The sequence below is a fragment of the Mobula birostris genome, chromosome 5 (assembly GCF_030028105.1).
Source record: "Mobula birostris isolate sMobBir1 chromosome 5, sMobBir1.hap1, whole genome shotgun sequence".
Taxonomy (NCBI): domain Eukaryota; kingdom Metazoa; phylum Chordata; class Chondrichthyes; order Myliobatiformes; family Myliobatidae; genus Mobula; species Mobula birostris.
In genome coordinates, this window is record NC_092374.1 from 113,029,717 (window position 1) to 113,054,234 (window position 24,518).

The 24,518-nt window shown below is 38.8% G+C and overlaps 1 protein-coding gene across 16 annotated transcripts in view; it reads left to right on the forward strand.

The window, feature by feature from the left end:
* The window catches only part of LOC140197937 (R3H domain-containing protein 1-like), a 173,085-nt gene that overhangs the window by 111,576 nt on the left and 36,991 nt on the right, over positions 1 to 24,518 (forward strand). For all 16 annotated transcript variants that reach the window (XM_072258567.1, XM_072258573.1, XM_072258568.1 and 13 more), the window contains 4 exons: positions 13,951 to 14,074; positions 18,336 to 18,490; positions 20,319 to 20,470; positions 21,924 to 22,024. In XM_072258567.1, the coding sequence (XP_072114668.1) occupies positions 13,951 to 14,074; positions 18,336 to 18,490; positions 20,319 to 20,470; positions 21,924 to 22,024 (532 nt within the window). The remainder of the gene's footprint in view (positions 1 to 13,950; positions 14,075 to 18,335; positions 18,491 to 20,318; positions 20,471 to 21,923; positions 22,025 to 24,518) is intronic.

Below are 24,518 nucleotides of genomic sequence, written 5' to 3' on the forward strand. Positions count from 1 at the left end.
AAGCACCCAGCAACAGTTGTCTGCACAGTCTCTCCCATCTCAGCCACTGAAGCTTGTAACTCCTCTAGAGTTGTCATGGGTGTCTTGGTGGCCTTAACTGTACTCCAAGGGATATTCAGTGACTTGTAAATTTTCTTGTATCCATCTCCTGATTTGTGGTGTTCAATAAGCTTGTTGTGAATTTACGTGGTGTTCTTTTATCTTCATGGTGTAGTTTTTGCCAGGATACTGACTCACCAGCAGTCGGACCTTCCTGATACAGGTGTATTTTTACTACAATCAATTCAAACACCTTGACTGCACACAGTGATCTCCATTTAACTAATTATGAGACTTCTAAAACCAATTGGCTGCACCAGTGATGATTTGGAGTGTCATTTTAAAGGGGATGTATACTTGTGTAATCAATTATTTTGTGTTTTATATTTGTAATTAATTTAGATCTCTTTGTTGTGATTTGTTTTCACTTTGACACAAAAGGGTCTTTTTCTGTTGATCAGTGTCCAAAAAAAGCCAAATTTAATCCACTGTGATTCAATGTTGTGAAACAATGAAACTTGAAAACTTCCAAGGGGAGTGAATACTTTTTATAGGCACTATATATATACATATATAGTGTGTGTGTGTGTGTGTGTATGTATATATGTACAAAGACTCTCATGCATGTGTTGTTGCAAGATTTTTCAGACAGTTAAACGTTTCAGGAATGGAATTTCAGAACGTCATTGTCTGTATTATTATACTTTGATCCAGTAACTAAATTATCTCTTTCAATATTTTCTCATTCAACTCTTAAGGTAACAAATTTTTGCCTTCAAATTTAACAGCTTTGTAAATCAATCAGTTGTATTTCAAAATTATCCAAATCAATCCACTGCAACATTTCCAATTCAATTTATTTAATGTTACACTGTCTGCAAACTTCATAAATTTTGCAGTTTTTCAAATGATCTGAATTAATTTTGAAGAAAATTGTTCAATAGTTGAACCAATGATGCTCAAAAATTGCATTGGAAGGCTCTGAAGGTCTGCTTTTTCAGGAATTTCAATTTTTTTTTAAAGGTTTGGGACATTTTTGCCATCACATTTTATAGTTCCAGTTTGATTTCAAAGGCTTTTATAATATCAAACATAACATTGTGTTTTGCCTGAATTCTGTAATTCAGTGCTCAAGTCATTTAAATGTGAGGAGAAATTTGCAAAAACAAAATGCCCATCTATAAATCTACTCAAAGCCATGTCATTCTTAGGAAGTTTTTTCATTTGTCAAAAACAGATGATTTTATCCACTCAATAAATCTTTCAAAGACAGAGCCTCCACTAAACCAACAAGCATTGTTGCATATGGGTAGTCCAGTGTACAAGAAATTCACCTCAATCCATAAATTCTGAATTGTCTTTTTGCAAAGCACACCAAGAAATAAAATTAATTACCTTGTGACAGTTTTCAACTCTATTAGTTCCTTAAGGCCAGCTTTTCCACACAAAGCCTTCTCATTTACTGTGCAATGTCAGTGGATGTCCAACAGATGGACAAAACCTATCTGTACCAATCATACTGGATGGCACCATCAATTGTCATTGAAACTATTTTTGAAAGGTTGACTTGTCGAACGGACAACTCTTTTACTACTCTTTACATATTTAAATCCCTGTGATTGTTTAGGTAATGTTGCCATGTTAACCAGTTCCTCGCAAAGAACTTCCATCACCTCTACAAAATCGAGCAATAATGTCCAGCCTAGCTGATGATGTAACATTGGTGCTCTCGTCAAGACAAGTAGAAGTAAATCTACATGGACTAATATCTTTTGTTATTTGGTCTGCTACATTTGTTTCCATCATTAATATTCAAACTTTTACTGGCAAGTCCTTAATGTGCTGAATATTTTTTTTTCTTTTTCTGGAAAATTGTCAAAAAAGAAAGTGTGCTCTCTAGCCATGATTCCGTAACATATTACTCATCAGACAGTGGTTTTCTATATTGAGCAATAATCTTTGAAACCTCAAAACTAACAGCAACTGTGTTGGAACTTGCTGAAATAACTGACAGCAAAAGCATTTTTTGTTGCTGTTTTCTCGAAATGTGTTCCTTTTGTTCTTGCTCATTTTCATCACAATGCCATTTATAAAGTTTCATAATTCTTTACGGAGGAAATCCTGCACACCACTACTTTGGAACATATTGCATAATATTTCATCATAAACTCAAAAAGTTCTGCAGATGCTGGAAATCCAGAGTAACACACACAAAGTACTGGAAGAACTCGTTAGTCAGGCATCATTTTGCTGTGCTATGGTAGGAATAAACAGTTGACGTTTCGGGCTGAGACCCTTCATCAGGAATGTTTTATCACCCTTTTTAATCATGCTAAAACCTTACACTCCACTGCTGTTGAAAATCTGTGCTGTTTCTTCAGATTGAATGTTTTTGTTTCTTTAGTGTATCTGACATTCTGAACAAGCGGTAAAGGGTAGAGGCTTCTGAAAATTATCTCACCAGTAAAATTACAATAATATAGTTCAACTAATATTTATATTTTTGCAATAAACTATTTATATCCATGGTAATATATACAGTATTTACCATTATTATCAATGAATATCCAGCGTTCACACAAATAACAGAAGAAAAAATACAAGCGGTGCAAACCCAATGCCAACTGGCCCAACCATTTACTATCTAAATACTTGTGTACACCTGGTTTGCAAGATTTCAAAATGTATCATCCAACACCAAATGTTCTCACAACCATCTAGTTGGCATCAGGAAGCGAGAGCTGTTTTCTGTGAAAACATCTCACTGCTCTCCTGTTGTAATATATCATTCATTGCTTCATTTGGCAATACGCATTATCGTTACGTATTTTTGTATCATGGGTGGGGTTTAAAGAATCAAGGGGCGGCACTGCGTGCTGAGTGCCAACAAAATGTTTGGTGCCAGAGGTTCAATGCCTTAAACTATATAGGAAAAAAAGATAGCTTTACCCTTCAGCTACAATATTTTTCATCTTCCACTGTTGCCTAGATTCTGGAATGGTCTCCAGATTGGAAAGTGACCCAGATAGTGAATTAAATATATAGCCACTTTGTCTAATTATCATAGGGGAAATGTGAGCATCTGTTGTCACCTGTCCCATGATCCTCTCATATCCCTTTTGCCAATCACCTGTCCAGCTCTTGGCTCCATCCCTCCCCCTCCTGTCTTCTCCTATCATTTTGGATCTCCCACTTTCAAATCTCTTACTAGCTCTTCTTTCAGTTAGTCCTGACGAAGGGTCTCAGCCCGAAACATCGACTGTACCTCTTCCTAGAGATGCTGCCTGGCCTGCTGCGTTCACCAGCAACTTTGATGTGTGAAGCTAGCAATGTGATTGGATGGGATAAAGAAAAGTATTTGACATCATTGCCTTTTTTAAGGTTATGAAAGAGTAACTAAGTGAACTGGTGTTTTGAATTTTCAAAAATCATTTGGTACGGTATTACAATGGAAGTTGTACACAATTAAGGATCTTAAGATTGGTACTATATTGTTCAGATTAAGGATTTATTAATGGACATAACAGAATGGGAGTCATTGGATTATTTTTGGGCTGGTAAACTAACTTTACATTCTACTTGGGTGAGGAGACTTGGTGTAATGTATCCAAGTTTGCTGATGGTGAGCTGCCTGTGAATTATGGGGTGGACTTAAGAGGTTATTTCATAAAGAACAATAAAAATGTAGAATATTTTTAAAGTGAGACTCTTGGTGTTCAGGGGGACCTTTGTATCCTTGTGACTGACTTGCATAGTCAATAAGTAAAGCAAATTTATTTCAGAGAAATTTTCCTGTAGGGATAACTTGTTTATTGTAATTATGCAGTACCTTGGTGAGATCAGAATATAGTATGCAAAAGTGGAGTGTAATGAATATTGACTAATCTAATTTCTGGAATGAAGGGAATATTTTCTTAATGAAACACTGAGTAAAACTAAGGTTTATTTCCCTACAAAAAAAGGTAGCGGCTTGTCCTGGGGTTGAATGGCTGTGTATATGAGTGGGTGGGAGGGATGGGAAAGGGACTGGTTTTGCTGGTGTTATTCTGTGGAACATTGTGGGCATATAATGTTGGTGCTGCAATGCGTGGCAATACTTGTGGGCTGCCCCTGTGCTGGTTGTTAATGACGGATTTCAATGTAGATGTGATCAATTAAGTTCGGATTCATAGACATAAAAAACAGCTCGGGAGGAGCAAGTGACCCTCTTGAAAACTGATGACAATAGTGTTATTGACTTACCATCTGTATTTGCAAGACAAAACCTCCTGTGAGAAATTGATACTAAATTAAGGATACAGACATAGCAAAATTAACATTTGGCAATTTACAGTAATGGGTATACAATTAATGATGAACATAAAGGTGACTTGATTTTAAGTGGGGGGAAGAAAGTGATAGACTCAGAATCAGATTTATTATTATGACTTACGTGACATGCATTTTGTTGTGCAACAACACGTCGGCATTAATTACAGAATATTACAAAAACAAAAGAGGTAGTGTTCATGGGCTGTTCAGAAATCTGATGGTGAGGTGGGAGGGGGGAGAAGCTGTTTTTGAATCATTTAATATTGGTCTTGAAGATCTTGTACTCCTTCCGGATGTGTTTTTTTTTGAGAAGAGGACTTGTCCTGTGTGGTGAAGGTCCTTGGTGATGGATGTAGCTTTCTTGAAACATTGCTTTTTGAAGATGCCTTCAATGGTGGCGAGGGTTGTGCCCATGATGGAGATGGCTAAGTCTACAACCCTCTGCAGACTCTTGTGATCCTCTGCACTGGAACCTCCATACTAGGCTGTGATGCTACCAGGCAGAATGCTCCCCATCATACATCTGTTTTGCCTTTGTTCTTGTTCTGCCATTCAGTAAGATCAAGGGTAGTCTTTTACCTTAGCACCACTGCCCTGCACTAACTTCATGTTCACTGATGCCCTTGATATCTTAAAAAGTATACATCTTCGTTTTGAATATAGCCAGTGATTGAGCTACTACTGCCCTCTTGGGTAGAGCATTTCAAAGACTCACTACCTACTCATAAGAAAGTTCTCCTTATTTGTGTCCTGATTTTGCATCCGTTTCTTTTGTCATATTGATGCCAACAAAGAAAATGTGATTCCCACATCTACCCAGGCAAGCCCTGTAAGAATTTTCTATGTTTCAAATGTTATCTTTCATTTAAAAAAATTCTGGAATTATTGATACATTTTGCTTTATCTCTTTTACAACAAATCAGCCTTCCCAGAATCAGCTTGGTGATCTTGTACTGCACTTTCTTTCTGTCAGAATTATGTGATTCTTTAAACAGAAAACATATATTCCAGTTATGGATCACCATGTCCATATACAATTGGACCAATGCGCTTTTATATTCAGATCCACTTGGGCACGTGGCCAAGTGGTTAAGGCGTTCACCTAGTGATTTGAAGGTCACTAGTTCGAGCCTTAGCTGTGGCAGTGTCTTTGTGTCCTTGAGCAAGGCACTTAATCACACAGACTTCCAATCTGCGCCTTGTAAGGCATGAAAATGCCTGACGCAGGCCTCTCATGGTCTGAGCCGACGTTTCCCCCCTTCCCATTGTATTGGTGATGGTTGCTTGGGACACTGCTTTTTGAAGATACCTTCAGTGGTGGGGAGGATTGTGCCCATGATGGAGCTGGTTGAGTCTACCTCTGCCTTCCTACTTGTTTACTTTAAGAAAAAATTCCAGTAATTTGTGCACAAGGGGGTCTCAGTCAGAAATGTTGACTGTTTGTTTCCTTCCATGGATGTTGCCTGGACCTGCTGAGTTCCTCCAGCTATGTGTGTGTTGTTTGGCTTCCTCTTTGTTAACCCACTTGCTTTTATAGCAAATCAACTGTTGCTAGCCAAAGAAGCATTCAAGCTGTTGTCAAGTGTTGCCAGTGACTATATTGCATATTAGAAGATTTGGTTTGTCACAAAGCCTAGCAAATTTCACCAGGTGTACCATAGAGGGCATTCTGACTGGTTGCACTAGTGTCTGGTATAGAGATGCCAATGCACAGGATCAGAAAAAGAGGCTAAGTGTTATTAAACACAGCTAGCTCAATCATGGACGTGGGTCTCCCCACCATCAAGGACATCTTCAAAAGGCGATGTTTCGAGAAGGCAACATTGATCATTAAGGACCCTTGACATACAGGACATGCCCTCTTCTCATTCCTACCATCTGGTGGGGGGGGGGGGGGGAAGAGAGGGCAGAAGAGCCTGAAGACAGCACTTAGTGTTTTAGGAACAGCTGCTTCCCCTCTGCTTTCTGAAAAATCCATGAACACAATCACTATTTTGCTCTCTCGCACAGTTTACTTTTTTATATTTTTCATCACTTTAGATGTATAATTTTGCATTCAACTTGCTGTGTTATTGAGTATACTAAATTATAATACTCAGGACTTACTACTCACAGAAGATTAATTCATGACACTAACTCTTGACAATGTAGTCTTCATTTGTGATGGTTGCTCTGAAGATGGTGTTAGGACTGCTTAATCAAGACCCTCGTGGTCCTCAGATAGTTCATTCAGGGGTTGAGTAATTAAGTCACATCTGCTGCATTTTTCCCTAATTTTAGTCACCTTTACAACCATGTCTGCTCTATTAATCTTTTATCCACCCCGAATTTGCTTAGTAAGTCGTTTGGTTCCACTTCCCTTCTCCCAATAGATTGATGCTCGTGTAAAATGGGCTTGTTTCTTAATGTTTTGTAGAGTTTTAACTGCTGGCCACATGGCCACACCATGCGCACCAATACTTTTCAGTCTCACCATTTTGCCAAGTGGATGACCTCACATTTTTCTACTTTATATTTCATTCAGAATATGCTTGGCCATTCAGTTGCACTGTTTATATCCTACTGAAGTCTCTCTGCATGCTTCTCATAGTTCATATCATTGGGAAACTTGGATAATTTACATTTGATACCCTTATTTGAATCATGGGTGTAGATTGTGAAGTTTGGGTGTCACCACCAATCATAACTTCCCAGCTGGAAATGACCCATTTATTCCAAATCCCTGTTTTCATTCTTTAATTGACCCCAGAGCTGTGTGTGCTAATCTCTTGTATAGCTCCTTATGTGAAGGGCTTTTGCAAGATCAAGCACATTAAGTTCAAGATGATTTTATCTTCATTCAGCCTCCGTGTATACATGTGTACTGCCAAATGAAATGGCACTCCTCAGAGCCAAGGTGCACACCACGAGTTTCAGAAGTAAACAGTATAACGCTGTTAGCGCTTCATGCGTGATGATACGTGATGTAATTAGTTCACTGTCATTTATTCTGCTTGAAGCTGCTCAAAAACATTCCAAGACTAGTCATGTATTCTCTTCTCATGTGTCCATATTGACCCTGCACAATCCTCCATTTCTAAGAGCCTTCTTACCACTTCCTAAATAGTTTGTTGCATATTGGAATAACTGTCTGAGAAAAAGTTTTTGTCTTCCTTAAATGCTGTAGTTATATTTGCTGCTTTCTAAACTGTGCAAGAGGCTGTTATTTTGCGTAGGGACTTTTCACCTCGAGTTCCATTATTTTTTTTCTAATTATAACTTTATAATAATACTCATTTAAATCTAGTGCCATTAAGTTTTCTGCATCTTCAGTGAAAACATGCACAAAATATTAAAATAATTTCATTACCTTGACCTTATTTTCCAGTATAACTTACTCTTGAGTCAATCCATAAGGAACCCAAATGAACTTGCTTTGTACATGTCTTTAAGGATTCTTACAGTTCTTTTCTTTCTTTCTTCCCTATCAATGTGTCAATCCTCTGCTGAGTTCTGAAATCTTCCCAGTCCTTGGTTTCCTGCTTTTATTTCTGGCAGTGTTCATGTGCCTTTTCCTTTGATCTAATATTATCCTTAGTTTCTTTTGATAGCTACAACTGGATCAAATTGTTTATTTCCTATGTCCTAAACAAGCACTTGTAAACTAATTATTAATTCGTTTAATGCCTATCATTGCTTTTTGTTTGCATAACTTTTAATATAGCTTCATGGTCTACCATACCTCAAGATGTAATTTGCCTTACTCAGAGTTAAGACCTCAGTTTCAAATTAAACAAAATACCGTGGATTCATATGCAGAGAACTATATCATGATATCATTTCTGTCATCTCTTTTACAGCCTTGAGACATCCAAATACCCTGCACAGGCAATGAAATATGTATACTGCAGTGTCCTAAACGATAATGTAATTCTTTTGCCTCATTTTAAAAGAAGAACAAGTTTAAAACCAAAACAACTTCAAACAAAACCTCTATCAAATCTTCTCTCATTCTCCCTTGAGCATAGAAAAATTAGGGGAGATTTGATCGAGGAATACAATATATGAGTGGTATTGGCAGAGGCTTTTTCCGCTGAGGTGAGACTAGAACTAAGCGTCATAGGTTAAGACTGAAAGGGGAAATGTTTAAGGGGAACAAGGGGAAATGTGTGCAATAAAGGAACAGCAGTTATAATGGGTGACTTCAATCTACATGTAGATTGGGTGAACCAAATTGATAAAGGTGCTGAGGAAGAGGATTTCTTGGAATGTATGCGGGATGGTTTTTTGAACCAACATGTCGAGGAACCAACTAGAGAGCAGGCTATTCTAGACTGGGTTTTGAGCAATGAGGAAGGGTTAATTAGCAATCTTGTCATGAGAGGCCCCTTGGGTAAGAGTGACCATAATATGGTGGAATTCTTCATTAAGATGGAGAGTGACATAGTTAATTCAGAAACAAAGGTTCTGAACTTAAAGAGGGGTGACTTTGAAGGTATGAGACGTGAATTAGCTAAGATAGACTGGCAAATGACACTTAAAGGATTGGCGGTGGATATGCAATGGCAAGCATTTAAAGGTTGCATGGATGAACTACAACAATTGTTCATCCCAGTTTGGCAAAAGAATAAATCAAGGAAGGTAGTGCACCCGTGGCTGACAAGAGAAATTAGGGATAGTATCAATTCCAAAGAAGAAGCATACAAATTAGCCAGAAAAAGTGGCTCACCTGAGGACTGGGAGAAATTCAGAGTTCAGCAGAGGAGGACAAAGGGCTTAATTAGGAAGGGGAAAAAGGATTATGAGAGAAAACTGGCAAGGAACATAAAAACTGACTGTAAAAGCTTTTATAGATATGTAAAAAGGAAAAGACTGGTAAAGACAAATGTAGGTCCCCTACAGACAGAAACAGGTGAATTGATTATGGGGAGCAAGGACATGGCAGACCAATTGAATAATTACTTTGGTTCTGTCTTCACTAAGGAGGACATAAATAATCTTCCAGAAATAGTAGGGAACAGAGGGTCCAGTGAGATGGAGGAACTGAGTGAAATACATGTTAGTAGGGAAGTGGTGTTGGGTAAATTGAAGGGATTAAAGGCAGATAAATCCCCAGGGCCAGATGGTCTGCATCCCAGAGTGCTTAAGGAAGTAGCCCAAGAAATAGTGGATGCATTAGTGATAATTTTTCAAAACTCGTTAGATTCTGGACTAGTTCCTGAGGATTGGAGGGTGGCTAATGTAACCCCACTTTTTAAAAAAGGAGGGAGAGAGAAACCGGGGAATTATAGACCGGTTAGCCTAACGTCGGTGGTGGGGAACCTGCTGGAGTCAGTTATCAAAGATGTGATAACAGCACATTTGGAAAGCGGTGAAATCATCGGACAAAGTCAGCATGGATTTGTGAAAGGAAAATCATGTCTGACGAATCTCATAGAATTTTTTGAGGATGTAACTAGTAGAGTGGATAGGGGAGAACCAGTGGATGTGGTATATTTGGATTTTCAAAAGGCTTTTGACAAGGTCCCACACAGGAGATTAGTGTGCAAACTTAAAGCACACGGTATTGGGGGTAAGGTATTGATGTGGATAGAGAATTGGTTAGCAGACAGGAAGCAAAGAGTGGGAATAAATGGGACCTTTTCAGAATGGCAGGCAGTGACTAGTGGGGTACCGCAAGGCTAGGTACTGGGACCCCAGTTGTTTACAATATAAATGACTTGGATGAGGGAATTAAATGCAGCATCTCCAAGTTTGCGGATGACACGAAGCTGGGCGGCAGTGTTAGCTGTGAGGAGGATGCTAAGAGGATGCAGGGTGACTTGGATAGGTTGGGTGAGTGGGCAAATTCATGGCAGATGCAACTTAATGTGGATAAATGTGAAGTTATCCACTTTGGTAGCAAAAATAGGAAAACAGATTATTATCTGAATGGTGGCCGATTAGGAGAAGGGGAAGTGCAACGAGACCTGGGTGTCATTATACACCAGTCATTGAAAGTGGGCATGCAGGTACAGCAGGCGGTGAAAAAGTCGAGTGGTATGCTGGCATTTATAGCGAGAGGATTTGAGCACAGGAGCAGGGAGGTACTACTGCAGTTGTACAAGGCCTTGGTGAGACCACACCTGGAGTATTGTGTGCAGTTTTGGTCCCCTAATCTGAGGAAAGACATCCTTGGCATAGAGGGAGTACAAAGAAGGTTCACCAGATATATTCCTGGGATGGCAGGACTTTCATATGAAGAAAGACTGGATGAACTGGGCTTGTACTCGTTGGAATTTAGAAGATTGAGGGGGGATCTGATTGAAACGTATAAAATCCTAAAGGGATTGGACAGGCTAGATGCAGGAAGATTGTTCCCGATGTTGGGGAAGTCCAGAACGAGGGGTCACAGTTTGAGGATAAAGGGGAAGCCTTTTAGGACCGAGATTCAGAAAAACTTCTTCACACAGAGAGTGGTGAATCTGTGGAATTCTCTGCCACAGGAAACAGTTGAGGCCAGTTCATTGGCTATATTTGAGAGGGGGTTAGATATGGCCCTTGTGGCTACGGGGATCAGGGGGTATGGAGGGAAGGCTGGTGCAGGGTTCTGAGTTGAATGATCAGCCATGATCATAATAAATGGTGGTGCAGGCTCGAAGGGCCGAATGGCCTACTCCTGCACCTATTTTCTATGTTTCTATGAGGGGGGAGTTTCTTCACTCAGAGGGTGGTGAGAGTGTGGAACGAGCTGCCAGCAGAAGTGGTGGATATGGATTTTGTTTTCAACATTTTAAGAGAAATTTGGTTAGTTAAATGGCTGGGAGGGATACAAAGGGCTCTGGTCAGGCTGCAGGTTGATGGAACTGGGCAGATTAACAGTTTTGGCACAGCCTAAGCGTGCCGAGGGGATAGTTTCTGTGCTGTAGTGTTCTATAACTTTAAACCCTGGAAAACAGATTTTGCCAATTTGCTCATTAATAACTGAAAGCAGAACAAAAAGCAGGAAGTAAAATGTTGTAGGCTCTCATAAGTTGCCTCCAATCTTAGTAGATCAAAGAGACCACAAATACATTTATTGAGGGTAGCTCTTGCGTGACTAAGCTGATTGACATTTTGAAGAGATGACTGAAGCAGTGGCCAGAATACTGTCAAATGCCTTCTGGAATTTGCATCTTTTGATGAGGTTCGTCAGTAGATGCTGTTATAAGATCTAAAGGCTTGTGCAATTGAAAGGAAATGATTGTAAAATTGACTGACCAGGCTTGACATAACTAGCAGATCCTCTAAAAGGCAAGGCATGACAGTAGCAATGCAGGTGGAGCAGTAAATTAAGCTCTTGGGCAAAACCATGGCAAATAATTTATTTTTGTTGCTAATGTTGTGCTTTAAAAATGTTTTTTCAGATGTATTACTAAATTACTGTTGGGATCAGCAGTACTTATCACTGGTAATTATATCACTGAGCACAATAGGAGAACGGGCAAGGAATCAGCAGGTGGAATACCATGTTGGAAAGCGTATGGTCATGCATTTTGGTAGCAGGAATAAAAGCATAGAATATTTTTTAAACAGGGAACAAATTCAAAAATCAGAAGTGCAAAGGGACTCGGGAGTTCTAGTGTAGGATTCCCTGAAGGTTAACTTCCAGGTTGTATCATTTGTAAGGAAGGCAAATGCACTGTTAGCACTCATTTCGAGAGGACTAGAATATAAAAGCAAGGGTGTAATGCTGAGGCTTTGAAAGGCACTGGTGAGGCCTCACGGCGTGTTGTGATCAGTTATAGGCCCCTTAGCCAATAAAGGATGTGCAGACATTGGAGAGTTCAGAAGTTGTTCACGAGAATGATTCTGAGAAAGAAAGGGTAATCTGAAAGGGTTAGTAGGCTGTGGAAGCCAGGTTATTGGTATATTTAAGGTGGAGGTTGATAGGTTCTTAAATAGTCAGGGAGTGGCAGGTTATGGGGAGAAGGCGGGAGAATGGGGTTCAGCCATGATGAAATGGTGGAGCAGACTTGATGAGCTGAATGGCCAAATTCTGCTCTTGTCTCTTGTGGTCTTGTGGAAACAAACCAAAGTCTACCAGAAAACTATTCCAAAATGCACAGACTGTCCACTCATTTACTCTAGTAGAATGTCTATAATGAGTCTTCTCAGCCATAAAATTGAAACAGGACTATGTGCAAGCGTGAACTCACGATAATTTTTTTATATGAAGTAGATAAATATATTTTAAAAAGGTCCATTTAAATTGGCAGAAACCAATGGATGGTTGATATTACAGCAACATTATTTTAGCAAAGGATTGTTTCTTCAGGGGGAAAAAAGAATGAATAGAACACAAGATTAAAGACCAAGAGCAAAATTAGACCATTTGGCCTATCAGGTCTGCTCCACCATTCAGTCATGGCTGATTTATTTTCCTTCTCAACCCCATTCTCCTGTCTTCACCGTGTAGCCTTTGATGGCCTTGCTAATCAAGAATCTATCAACTTCTGCTTTAAACCTCGCCAATGGCTTGGACTTCACAGCCATGTGTGGCAATGAATTCCATAGATTCACCATCCTCTAGCCAAATAAATTAACCCCTCATCTCTGTTCTAAAGGAACATCGTTCTATTCTGAGGCTGTGCCCTCTGCTCCTAGACTCTCCCACTATTGAAGACATCCTATCCACGTCTACACTATACAGGCCATTCAATATTCAGTGGATTTCATGATTAACAAGTTGCCACAACTAACATTGTTGCGAACAGATATGTATAAAGTTAATCAGTCACTTAAAGCAATGCAGTCATTGGGTTTGATTGGCAGAGGAATTGGTATTGGTTTATTATTGTCATGTGCAATGAAATACTTTTGTTTTCATGCCATCCAACCAGGCATTCCATATTAAAATACATCAAGGGATTAAGGAGGAGAATGTAATGCAGTGTATCATGTTATAATTACAGAGAAAGTGCAGTGCATGTAGACAATGCAAGGGCCTTAGAGGTAGATTGGGAGATCAAGAGTTCCTCTTGTAGCACAGGAGAAGTCCATTTGAGATGCTAATAACAGCAGGATGGAAGCTGTCTTGAGCTGTCAAGTTTCTGCATGCTGTACCTGATCGAAGAGGGTAAGAGAGAATGCCTGAGAAATGTCTTTGACTATATTGGCTGCTTTCCCAAAGCAGCAGCAAGTGTATATGGACCCAGAGGAGGAGAAGCTAGATTTTGTGATCATTCATAACTACAATTTCTTGTGGTCTTGGGCAGAGCAGTTGCCATAACAAGCTATGATCCATCCAGATACTGTCATGCTTTCTGTGATGCATATTTAATGCTAATTACTAGGTAATGAGCAGGAAACATGCATTCTGGTAACATATACTGATTATTGATATTTAAGAATATACTAACAAAATCCCTTTGCAGAATGGCTATATCAATGTGTAATATTTTGGGACTCTAAAAGGTAATAGGTATTTTTATTTGGGGAGGGTAATGGAAAACACCCATGTACAAATAAATGTTGAGGTGAGTCTTTAAGTCCTATTTCTATGATATAATTTGTATAAAAACTTCTGGTGTGTTTAATCGGTTGTTAGATATTGTATCAAGGGAACAATCCTTTACAAGAACTGTTCTGTTTTTCTTTCAGCTGCCTAGTTGTTTCTGTGCTCCAGGTCAGTACCCCCATTCCAATCAGCAGTATCGGCCTATAGCCCCCATCCATTTTAACACTCAACAGAATCAGCCCTTGTCTCAAACAACCCCGCAAGCAGGTTGGTTTCTATTTGAGTATGTTTTTTACTTCATATGATTTTGTAATGTTTGTAAGCATCTGTCTTGATTTTTAATCAGTCAATGCACTTTTTAAGAAAATTAATGTTGCAAAGAGCTGAAAGAAAACTATAACGCTCGCACTTCAAATATTCCTGCTGTGAAAACAAGTGACACTGAATGATTAGATGTGGGATTTCTTGGTGAACTTTAAACTTCTGTCAGTTTCACTTTTTGCATACGTTTGTGGATGTTGAATTTGAACTACTACTTTTAGCATTTCTAAGAGTTGTTGAATACGGGGCCGGAGCACTGTCTGAGAGTGGTATGTTTCTCACAGTGAACCGGTCTCTTTTTCAGCTTCTTCTTAAACTACGAGGGAAGTTATCTAGATCAGTGACTTACGATGTAAATATGAACTTTTGTGGACTTAATCTTGAGCAACACGTACAAAGTGATGGAGGAACTCAGCAAGTCAGGCTGCGTCTATGGAGAGGAAGAAACAGTCGACGTTACAGACCACGACCCTTCAACAAGACTGGAAAGGAAGGGGGAAGAAGCCAGAATCAGAAAGTGCGGACAAGGGAAGGAGTACAAGCTTGCAGGCGATAGGTGAAACCAGATGAGGGGGACAGTGGGTGGCTGAGGGAGGGTTGAAGAAAGATACTGGGAGGTGATAGGTGGAAGAGGTAAAGGGCTGAAGAAAGCATCTTTCAGGAGAAGACAGTGGACCATGGGAAAAAGGGAAGGAGGAGAAGCATCTGAGGGAGGTGATGGTCAGGTGAGGAGAAGAGAAAGTGGTGAGAGGGGAGCCAGAATGGAAGGAGAGAACAGGGAAAGGGAGAAATTACCAGAAGTTAGAGAAATTGATGTTCTTGCCATCAGGCTGGAGGCTACCCAGATAGAATTGAGTGTTGCTCCTCCAACCTGAGTGTGGCCTAATCATGACAATAGAGGAGGCCATGAACTCACATATTTGAATGGCTTGTTGAATTGAAATGGGTGGCCAATGGAAAATCCTGCCTTTTTGTGGCAGACAGTGAAAGTGCTTGACAAGTGCTTCTCATCGGTTGCCATACAGTGAGCATCAGATACAGTATGTGACCCCAACAGACGCTTGGGTGAAGTGTCGTTTCACCTGGAAGGACTTTTTGGGACTTTGAATGGTGAAGGAACAAATGTAGCACTTGTCCCGCTTACAGGGATAAATGTCAAGAGGAAGTTGTGTGGAGGGAGAAGTGAAGAAGGGAGTCACTTAAAGAGTGATTCCTATGGGAAGTCAAGAGTGAGGGAAGGGGGAGGAAAAATGCGCTGAGGGGTAGGATCCCATTGTAGATGGCGGATGTTACAAAGAACAATATGCTGGATACAAAGGCTCGTGGGGTAGTAGGTAAGTTACAGAAAATGATGAGCTTGATACTGAATATAGGCTTAATCTTTTATCTTTACCCCTTTCAAATACCAGAATGGGATTGCTGCTCGGTTTCAATGGCTGAAATTCAGTATGAAAAAATATTAGCGAGCTATTTTCATCATCATGATAACAAGTCAAGAATTCTTCATTTTTCATGGTGTTTCTAATTTGGTTCATTATCGTATAAATCATAAAATGTGCCAGATTTTCTGCTTAAATTAGGGCGCAAAATTCTTTCACTCATGGTAAAATATCTAAGATACTAAGTAATGTTTCATTTATTTTTGTGACAAATAAGGTGAGTAAAAACATCTAAAAATGGAATTGTGATTGTGGCTTGTAAGGAAGGGTTCCAATTTATCAATTTACATCGCCCTACTTTTTTTCTCTTCGGGGAAATTGATCATAGTTTGCTCTGCAGTACCGAAATAATTGAAGCTATTCACAGTGGTGGTGCAGTCTCCTGCCAGTTTCAGTGAGAATTTTAGATGGTTGCCATGGATAACATCAATCATGTAATTTGGCCATTGAACCTTTCTGCTAAAAATAGAACATCCTTCTAAGACAAGTATTTTCTCAGCATGTTGGATAGCAGGTGCTCCAGCATAAAAGGAAATATTGTGCTGTTTGTTTTAGGATTTTATTGAATATTTAAAATTTAAAAAAGTTAATCCACAATGATTTATGATTTTTAAAAAAGTCTACAGTATATTTAAAAATAGTTAATATCTGCATTAACTTAAAACACAGACATGACAATTTGGTATCTTCATCCTGAATAAAATAATGAAAAGCTTGTCAATTTGAATCTGTAAGTTGACATTAAAAGTACCAAAAATTCTGACAAGTACTGTTTATTGCATATTTTGCATTTTGTAGTTTTGTCAAATCTTTCTGTAATATGGAAAGGAACAGACATGAATAAACACTGGCAGTGATATTACAAGAAATGATGTCATTTTATAGAACGTGAGATGCAGCCCATCATATTCTGCTTCCTTCCTAATTGAACCATATCTTCAACAACATCTATGTATATGTGTATGTTTTAATTTGTCATTTGAAAAGTATTTCAGATTTTGTTTTCAGTGCTCGCTCTTGTTACTCATTTTGTTACCATTCATGTGTATACAGCTTTTTAAAAAGAATATTCCTAACCTTTCATTACAATTTTCCATTATGTCCTTAAATTTAAGTCTTCCAGTTACTGAGTATTCCTTCAGCATGACCCTGCAACAATCCATTCATGGTCCACTTTTCTTAGTCATTATCCTGTTATCCTATTGGCAACAACATAAGCAGACTAGGGTTCATTTTCTATGTCCACTTTTGAAGCATACAACTTTATCAGGTTACCATCTTTAAACCAAACTGCATTGTAAGAATGAAAATACAATAGTTTATGTTTCTTCCACAGAAGTGATGGTATAGCTGAAGCCATCATCCTCAATCCAGCCCAATTTCAATACTTTTTTTTCCCTCACAACAGGCTGGCCTACACTTCTACACTGAAAAATTTGGCTTTCCTGTTCTTTCCCACTGAGTTCCTGATTCCATGTCTTCTGGTGTTTTGGTGTCATATTCACTTCTTTGGCTTCTTGTTCTCCACATACAGTAAATTCATCTTTTTAATAAAAAGCTGCAATCTATTCTACACAGTTCTTCTCCCCATTACTCCTTATTGACCACACGATTCAAGATCTCATCTGCTTGTTTAAGTTGTCTTTTTGAATTGTTTTATTTTCTCTATATCCACCTGCTCATGCTACTTATCTAAAAATACCTGGGCTTATTCATTCAACAAATCATCTCCTTTTTCAATAGCTGATATTGTAGTTCACTCCCAAGATTTTTAAAAATCAAACTTTTTTTTTTATATGCTGTAATTCTTGCTTCATGATGGTAAAGTTCTCCAAAAAATGGAGCTAATTTAACTGTAATGGAACCCAGATTGTCTGGCCTTTCAAGATTAATTTGAAGCATGATGTTAATTTAACACCACAGTTCATCAGGCGTTTGGCTGTTAGAGATGACAGCAACGTTTCTACGCAGTACCAGTATCTGAAAACCTGTGAGCAATTAAATAAGATCAGTATTTCTACTTTTCTGCCTCTTTCTTTACAATTGGAGTTGGCCCTACCCAATAGTTCACAATGCCTATTTGTGCAGAATTAACCTGGGTGTTTGTGAACTAGTAAAATTTAACTTGTGTTATAAATAATAAAATTAACCAGCTATCTCATGGATATTTAGTTCACACAAACACATTGTCTGGTAAGCTCTGCTTGTTGTTGTTATTATAGCTCTTCTGGATTAAATCATCCACTTAATGTTGTCACTTGAGTTTGTTAATGGATGTTTTAGCCAATGATATGAAATGATACACTGATGCAGCAAAACGTATTGAAAGTTTGTTCTCTTCATGATCTGTTGTTAATAGTTATAAGTTCACAAATTAGAGTTCTACGGTATTTGTTTACCTGCTATCCAATTTAGATATTCTTAAGTACCAGGAAAACTGAAATGAATGTAACTGTTTCTGCTAGAAGCTCTTATGCATGGTATTTTCTCAAACTTACAGTATTTTGAACATTTTGTATTTTATAGGCACTTTTAAATAAAACCATGGAATTTGAAAGTTTCTCTTGATTAAATGCAGAGCCAGCTGGAGAGTTATCATATTTTATAAACTTGTGTACTTTAAAGTATAAAGTGAAGGTGCCTTTTTTAAAATTGTGTTATTTTATCCTTGGTAATGATCCAAGATACCACAGATCCTTCAGATCTTTAGCCAATTACATGTAACATTGAGGAGGAATAGAGATTAACTGTAAATTATTTTATTGCAGGTTTTCAATCAGTGATGTCAAGTCAACAGCAAAGCTATCAAGGATTGGTTAGTGTTCAGGCTCAAACTCAAAATGTTGTGAGTGGTCAACATAGTGGTGTGAGCAATCAGGTGCAAGGCATGATGGTCCAGTATCCTTCAGTGCAGTCCTATCAGGTATGGTCTTTTCAATGGAGGGGATGTTAAGTGTAGAAATACTATCTTTTATGCATAGTTCTCTCCACTTTTAAAATAGAAAATCAATGCAGAATTTCTTTAACCATCAGTTGTGTCATCAAGAAAGTGCTTTTCACAGTCCCTACTTCCTGTAAATCTCTGGTTGAGTATACTTCTTGAAGTCTTTATTTGAAAAATTCAAGGACCATAATGTAGAACAGTCTGGTGGCTTCAGATTCACAGCAATAAAATTTCTGCAAGACACAGAGTAGAATCTGAATCACAGTTACTAAATGCATACTGTACCACCAAATCCCCATATTTTTCTAAAGTTAGATTGTTCCAGAACTTTGCAATCAAATGAATGGAAATATTTTTAAAATATCTTCTCAGCATTTCAGTAGCAACTCCCTGGAGCCACTGCCATCCACATAGTTTAAAGGTCCAGAGACTGCATGTTTTAATTCCATTGTTCAGCTTGGGGAGTCTTGAGTTTGAAACAATGGATTTTTGATAAAGAGCAAATACTTTACTGATGTTTACTGGGAAAGAAATCTGTTAGCTTAGATCAAGCTCATTTAAATGATATTATCTAGTTAACCATTCAATTCCGGGTCAATTAACGGTGGATATAAATGCTTGCCTGTTTCATAAATCCTGTAAGTTATCTTACTGAGTTGCTACAGTTTATTTTGTAGACAGCGTGCCTTGCAGGCACAAAACATTGGTAGAGGGAAGATTTTTAAACCTCAGAAAGGGTGCTGATCAAGTGAATCAGTTTATTCTTAAAGTATGAACTTCCTTGAATGTCATTCAAAATGCACCAGATCAGATGATATTTCATCCCTCTGTTGTTTTTTGCCTTAGCGGTCAAGAGAAATGCTCATAATCAATTAGAACTAGTCCCTTAACTCTTGTTATGAGTTCCAGCAAATACATATTATGGACATTTGCAGCCCCTCATGTTTTGATCCCGGGGAATTTGGCAGAGGTCATTAGAATTGAATCTCAAGGAGAGGTGGTTGTGTTTAGACCTTTAGACCATAAGACATAGTAGCAGAATTAGGCCATTCGGCCTAGTGTGTTTGCTCTGCCTTTCCATCATAGCTGATTTATTATCTCTCTCAACCCTATTCTCCTGCCTTCCCCTATAACCTATGACACCCTGACTAACCAAGAACCTATCAACCTTCTCTTTAATTATACTCAATGCCTTGGCCTCTGGCAGTGAATTCCACAGATTCTCCACCCTCTGGCTAAAGAATTAATTTTCTAAACACCTGTTCTAAATCACTGTCCCTTTCTTCTGAGGCTGTGCCCTCTGTTTCTAGACTGCCTCCACTGTAGGAATCATCCTCTCCACATCCACTCTATTTAAGCCTTTCAATATTTGCCAGGTTTCAATGAGATTTCACCCCCCCACCCCCATTCTTCTAAACTCCAGGGAGTACAGGCCCAGAGCCATCAAATGTTTCTCATACATTAACTTTTTCATTCTCAGAATCGTTTTTGTGAACCTCCTCTGAACCCTTTCCAATGCTAGCACATCTTTTCTTAGATAAGGGGCCTGAAACTGCTCAATACTCTTAGCATGATCTGACCAATACCTGTTTTTTTTGTGCCCTGGCAATTTGTGTAGCATAATCATTTACTACTTAGTCATCCAGGTCCAGGGGCCATTTGTCTACCATTTTCAAAGCACAGAAGTACTTTGAATGATTTATTACTATTGGATAATATGTTTTTAATCTGTGTTTTTCTGACTAAAGTATTCTGTTGATGTTAGGATTCAGAAGCTACAAGTTACCTTTTTGTGCTTAAAATTCAGATATCATTGACTGCAGGCTCTCAAGGAATGAGTCAGCAGCCCTATCAACAGACAATTTTAATCCCAAATCAGTCAAGTCAAGGGTCTTTACCTTCTGCAGGAATGCCAGTCTATTACAGTGTTATCCCACCAAGTCAGCAGAATAATATCAGGTCAGTGTTTTAGAAAAAAGTAAACTTGTTCATTTTAACCATTTCAGGGAAAAAAATGACAGTCCATTTCATTCCCATGTATATCTGACTGCATCTTGTGCTTCATGGTGCAATTTTCTGATCCTAATATTAAAGTATTTTCAAAAAACATTATCAGTTAAGCATTAATATTTTTTCACATATATGCTTGTTTTACTAACGTGCTTAAGAGATTATTTTCGGAGAAGAAGGTGAGTTGTGGGCCTGTATCCCATTTGGTTCTGACCCGTGTGACCATGCTTGTGTGCCAGTGGTTCCTTTCAACAAAGGGGCAGGGGGGACACGTGAAATTGACTTTGAAGTCTGTCTCACCATTCATTGCATAGAATATCTGATCAGATATTGATGACTTTTTGTCTCATTGCTTTCCATTTCTCAATATTTGACTTATCTATTTGCTTTTCAAATGCATCCCAGAAATGTTGCCTTCACACCCCTCTGGAGTTGAGAATTCCAAAGAAGAAATTTCTCTGCACTTCAGTTTAAACAGTTGCCCTCTTGTCATTTTGTCCTTCCATAAGTTCTCTAGAATTGTGCAACGATTTTCTCTCTGGGGGAGGAATGGGATCGCTCTGTAAGCCAGCAGGGATTTAGCGGCCTTAAGGAAATGAATGTGAAATCAGTTGTATTTCTAATGTCTACATCTTAAGAAAGAACTTGAGAAATAATCGAGGGCAAAAAGAGGATACGAAATGGCCTTAGCACATAGGATTAAAGGCATTAACTTAATGTCATGCTTGTTTTTAAGCAAGTTGCAGGCAGTGGGTTTTGCATGTTTTTACCACTGTTTTATTCAATTCGCTCTCACTTTCCCTAGCTGGTTTGCATGTATTCTGTTATCTTTAGTTGGTATATCTTTACTAACAACAATTCAAAATTCAAGGTGCCATCTTTTTGAGTGTTTTACATCATTCTTATTGGAATAAAATATAACTTGAGCAGGGTTATAAGTTAACTTCGATGTTAAGAGTCCAGCAAATGGTGATTGTTGTAACACTAAGCCCCCAGTGCCTAACACGTATGGGGACCAGAGTTCAGTTCTGATCGCAAGTCTTTTCTGTGACCTTGTGTGATTCTGCTGATTACTCTGGTTTCCTACCTTATCCCAAAGATGCAGATTGATTGACTGTTGTAAAATATCCAATATTGCAGTTAAACTGCATAGAAGTCAAAGGGGAATTGGCATGCATGTGAAAGAATAAATTGCGGGGTGGCCGGGAAATAAGGGGAGAACATAGGACTTACTTGATTGAGCTACAGGGATCCAGCTTGATCCTAGTGGGCTTTATCAAGTCTCTCTGGGTTGCAGTAAGGAATGTAAAGTGTGACCCACTTTGTTAATTGTGTAAAAAGGATCTGGCTTTTCTGACCACCTTACTTTTCTCAAATAGTAAGTCTTTATTTCTTTCCAAAGTTCATCAGCAGGTTACCTGCAGGCTCCAGGAGCAGACCAGATACAGTTCCCTCGGCCATCTTCCCCATGTAGTTCTCAGCTACAAAGCCAGCAATGTGCAGGTAAGCAGATGACTTTTTTCTCTCTCTCACATCACCTGCCTACTTGTACTCCTTTACCCTATCCAACCTTCTCATTCTAACTTATGTCCACTTCTTTCCATTCCAAGGAAGGGTCTTGGCTTGAAGCATCGACTGTTTATTCCCTCTATTGATAATGCTTGAGCTGCTGAGTTCCTCCAACATTTTCTGTGCTTTATTCAAGATTTCAAGCATCTCTTGTGTGTAGATGAATTGTTTCTCAGTTTAAGCTGCTGTGTTAAATTTGATAAAACTAAAGAAATCCGTATTAATTTAAGAATGGGATTGATCTAATTGAGCTACAGGGTCAATTAGGCTCTGGTCTCATTAGGCTCAATCAAGTCCCTCAGCATTACTTTAGATCAGTTACAGATATGGGCGGGGAAATGGAAGATGGGGTTTAACCCGGCTATATGTGAAGTGTTGTACCTTGGTAGGTCAATATTGATGAGCAGAGGGATCTTTGGGTCCGGGTTCATACCTCCCTGAAAGTGGCTACACAGATGAATAGGGTGGTCATATGGCATACTTGCCTTTATTAGTTGAGACACTGAGATCAAAAGTCAGGAAGTTATGTTGCAGCTTTATAAAACTCTAGTTAGGCTGCATATGAAGTATTGCATACAGTTCTGGTGAGCCCATTCATTATTGGAAGGATGTCAATGCTTTGGAGAGGGTGCAGAAGAGGTTTACCAGGATGCTGCCTAGATTAGCATGATTTATAATAAAATAATAAGTAGTTTATTGACCCTGAGTGGGAAATTATTTGTTACAGCAGCAACGTTTTAAACACACTTTGTTGTTATTCAGTCGTTAAGTTGAGTCAGACTCTTAGTGAACTCATGAACCATAGAGTCCGTAGGGTTTTCATGGCAAGCTACAGAAGTAGATTGCCAGGCCTTTCTTCCACACAGATACTGCTGCTCCCCAGGTTGGGACCCAGCTGGGTTTGAACTCAGGACCATCTGCCTTGAAATCCAGTGCTGATGCCACCACACCACCAGCTGGCCAAAAAAAACACACTTGGCTACATTATATATATATCTAATAATACAGTACAGAATAATATACGCAATAATTTACCAATGTACAATACTGTGCAATAATGTACAAAATAATAAAACAGTCTATTGTACTATGATGTGTGTTCTGTCGCACAGAGATGAATTGTTTTATCTGCTTATTGCATTTGGTGGGAAAGATTTCCTGTAACAATCCTTCGGACAGCGGTGCTGAATGGGCCTGTTCGAAAGGGTGCTCCGCTGGCTGCTGAAAAGGTTGGCCAATTTTGGGTTTTTTCTGGAGCAGCAGAGGCCATGGGGAGATCTGATAAAGGTTTATAAGATTATGAGAGGCAGGGATAGAGTAGACAGACAGGGTTGAAATGTCTTAAACCTGAGGTCATGCATTTAAGGTGGGGTGGGGGGGGTTAATTTCAAAGGAGATGTGAGGGCAAGATTTTTTTCCCCATGCAGTGGTGGGTACCTGAAATGCACTGCCTGGGGTGTGGTAGAAGCAGAATGTTAAGAGAAGTTTTGGAATGTGACTTAAATTTAATAAATCATAGAAATTGGAATATCACGTCCATGCATAAAACTAAATACCTGTGTGCTTTAGTCTAGTCTTTACTTCCTCTTCACCCTTCATTACACACCTTGTGAATTTGTACTGGATCTTAACCCTTTCTGAATAACCTTCTTGAGTTATATGGATGAATGAAATTCACTCAATTTCCAACAAAGGAATAAAAAATACTACCACTTGTGTAAATCAGATGTATAACACTTGACAGAAATTATAGTGAATGAGCTATTTTACACCTAACGTTTTTCAAACTCTGTATAGAGTCAAAATTATAATGGCATAGCAATGGTTCCATTCACATGGGTGTGTAATGTAAGCACTGCAGTCGTATTGAAATTAATTAAAGTAATTGCCCAGATTTTTCATGGAATGTTAACTGTTTCTTGCATAAAAATGCACATTTTCCACGTAATTATCTGCAACCTTGGGATTTCCATGCAAACAAAATTCAAAAGGTAACACACACAAAATGCTGGAGGGACTCAGCAAGTCAGACAGCATCTATAGTAAATAGTCGACGTTTCAGGCCAAGACCCTTTGACAGGGCTTCGGCAGGAAAATTCAACAGGTTGTAGTCAGAAGTTTAGATAATAAGGTTGACTCAGCTCAGAATGTTGTGCTCTTCAGCAAAGAAACACAATGTTGCAGAGATTTCCCACCAGGGGAATTTTGCAAGTTAGGGGTGTTCAGTATGCCTGGGCACTTACCGCTGGCCACAATTTCTAGGGCCAAATTGTGACTTGATTTAAGATGTACTTTGGGGTCATTCCACATGTGTTATCTTGTAGGTATGTACACTGTCTGGTAGAAATTGCAAGCAAAAATACTTGCATGCTGCTTATTTTGCTGTTATCATTATCTCTATGGGAGAAGTATTTATTCCAAGTAATGG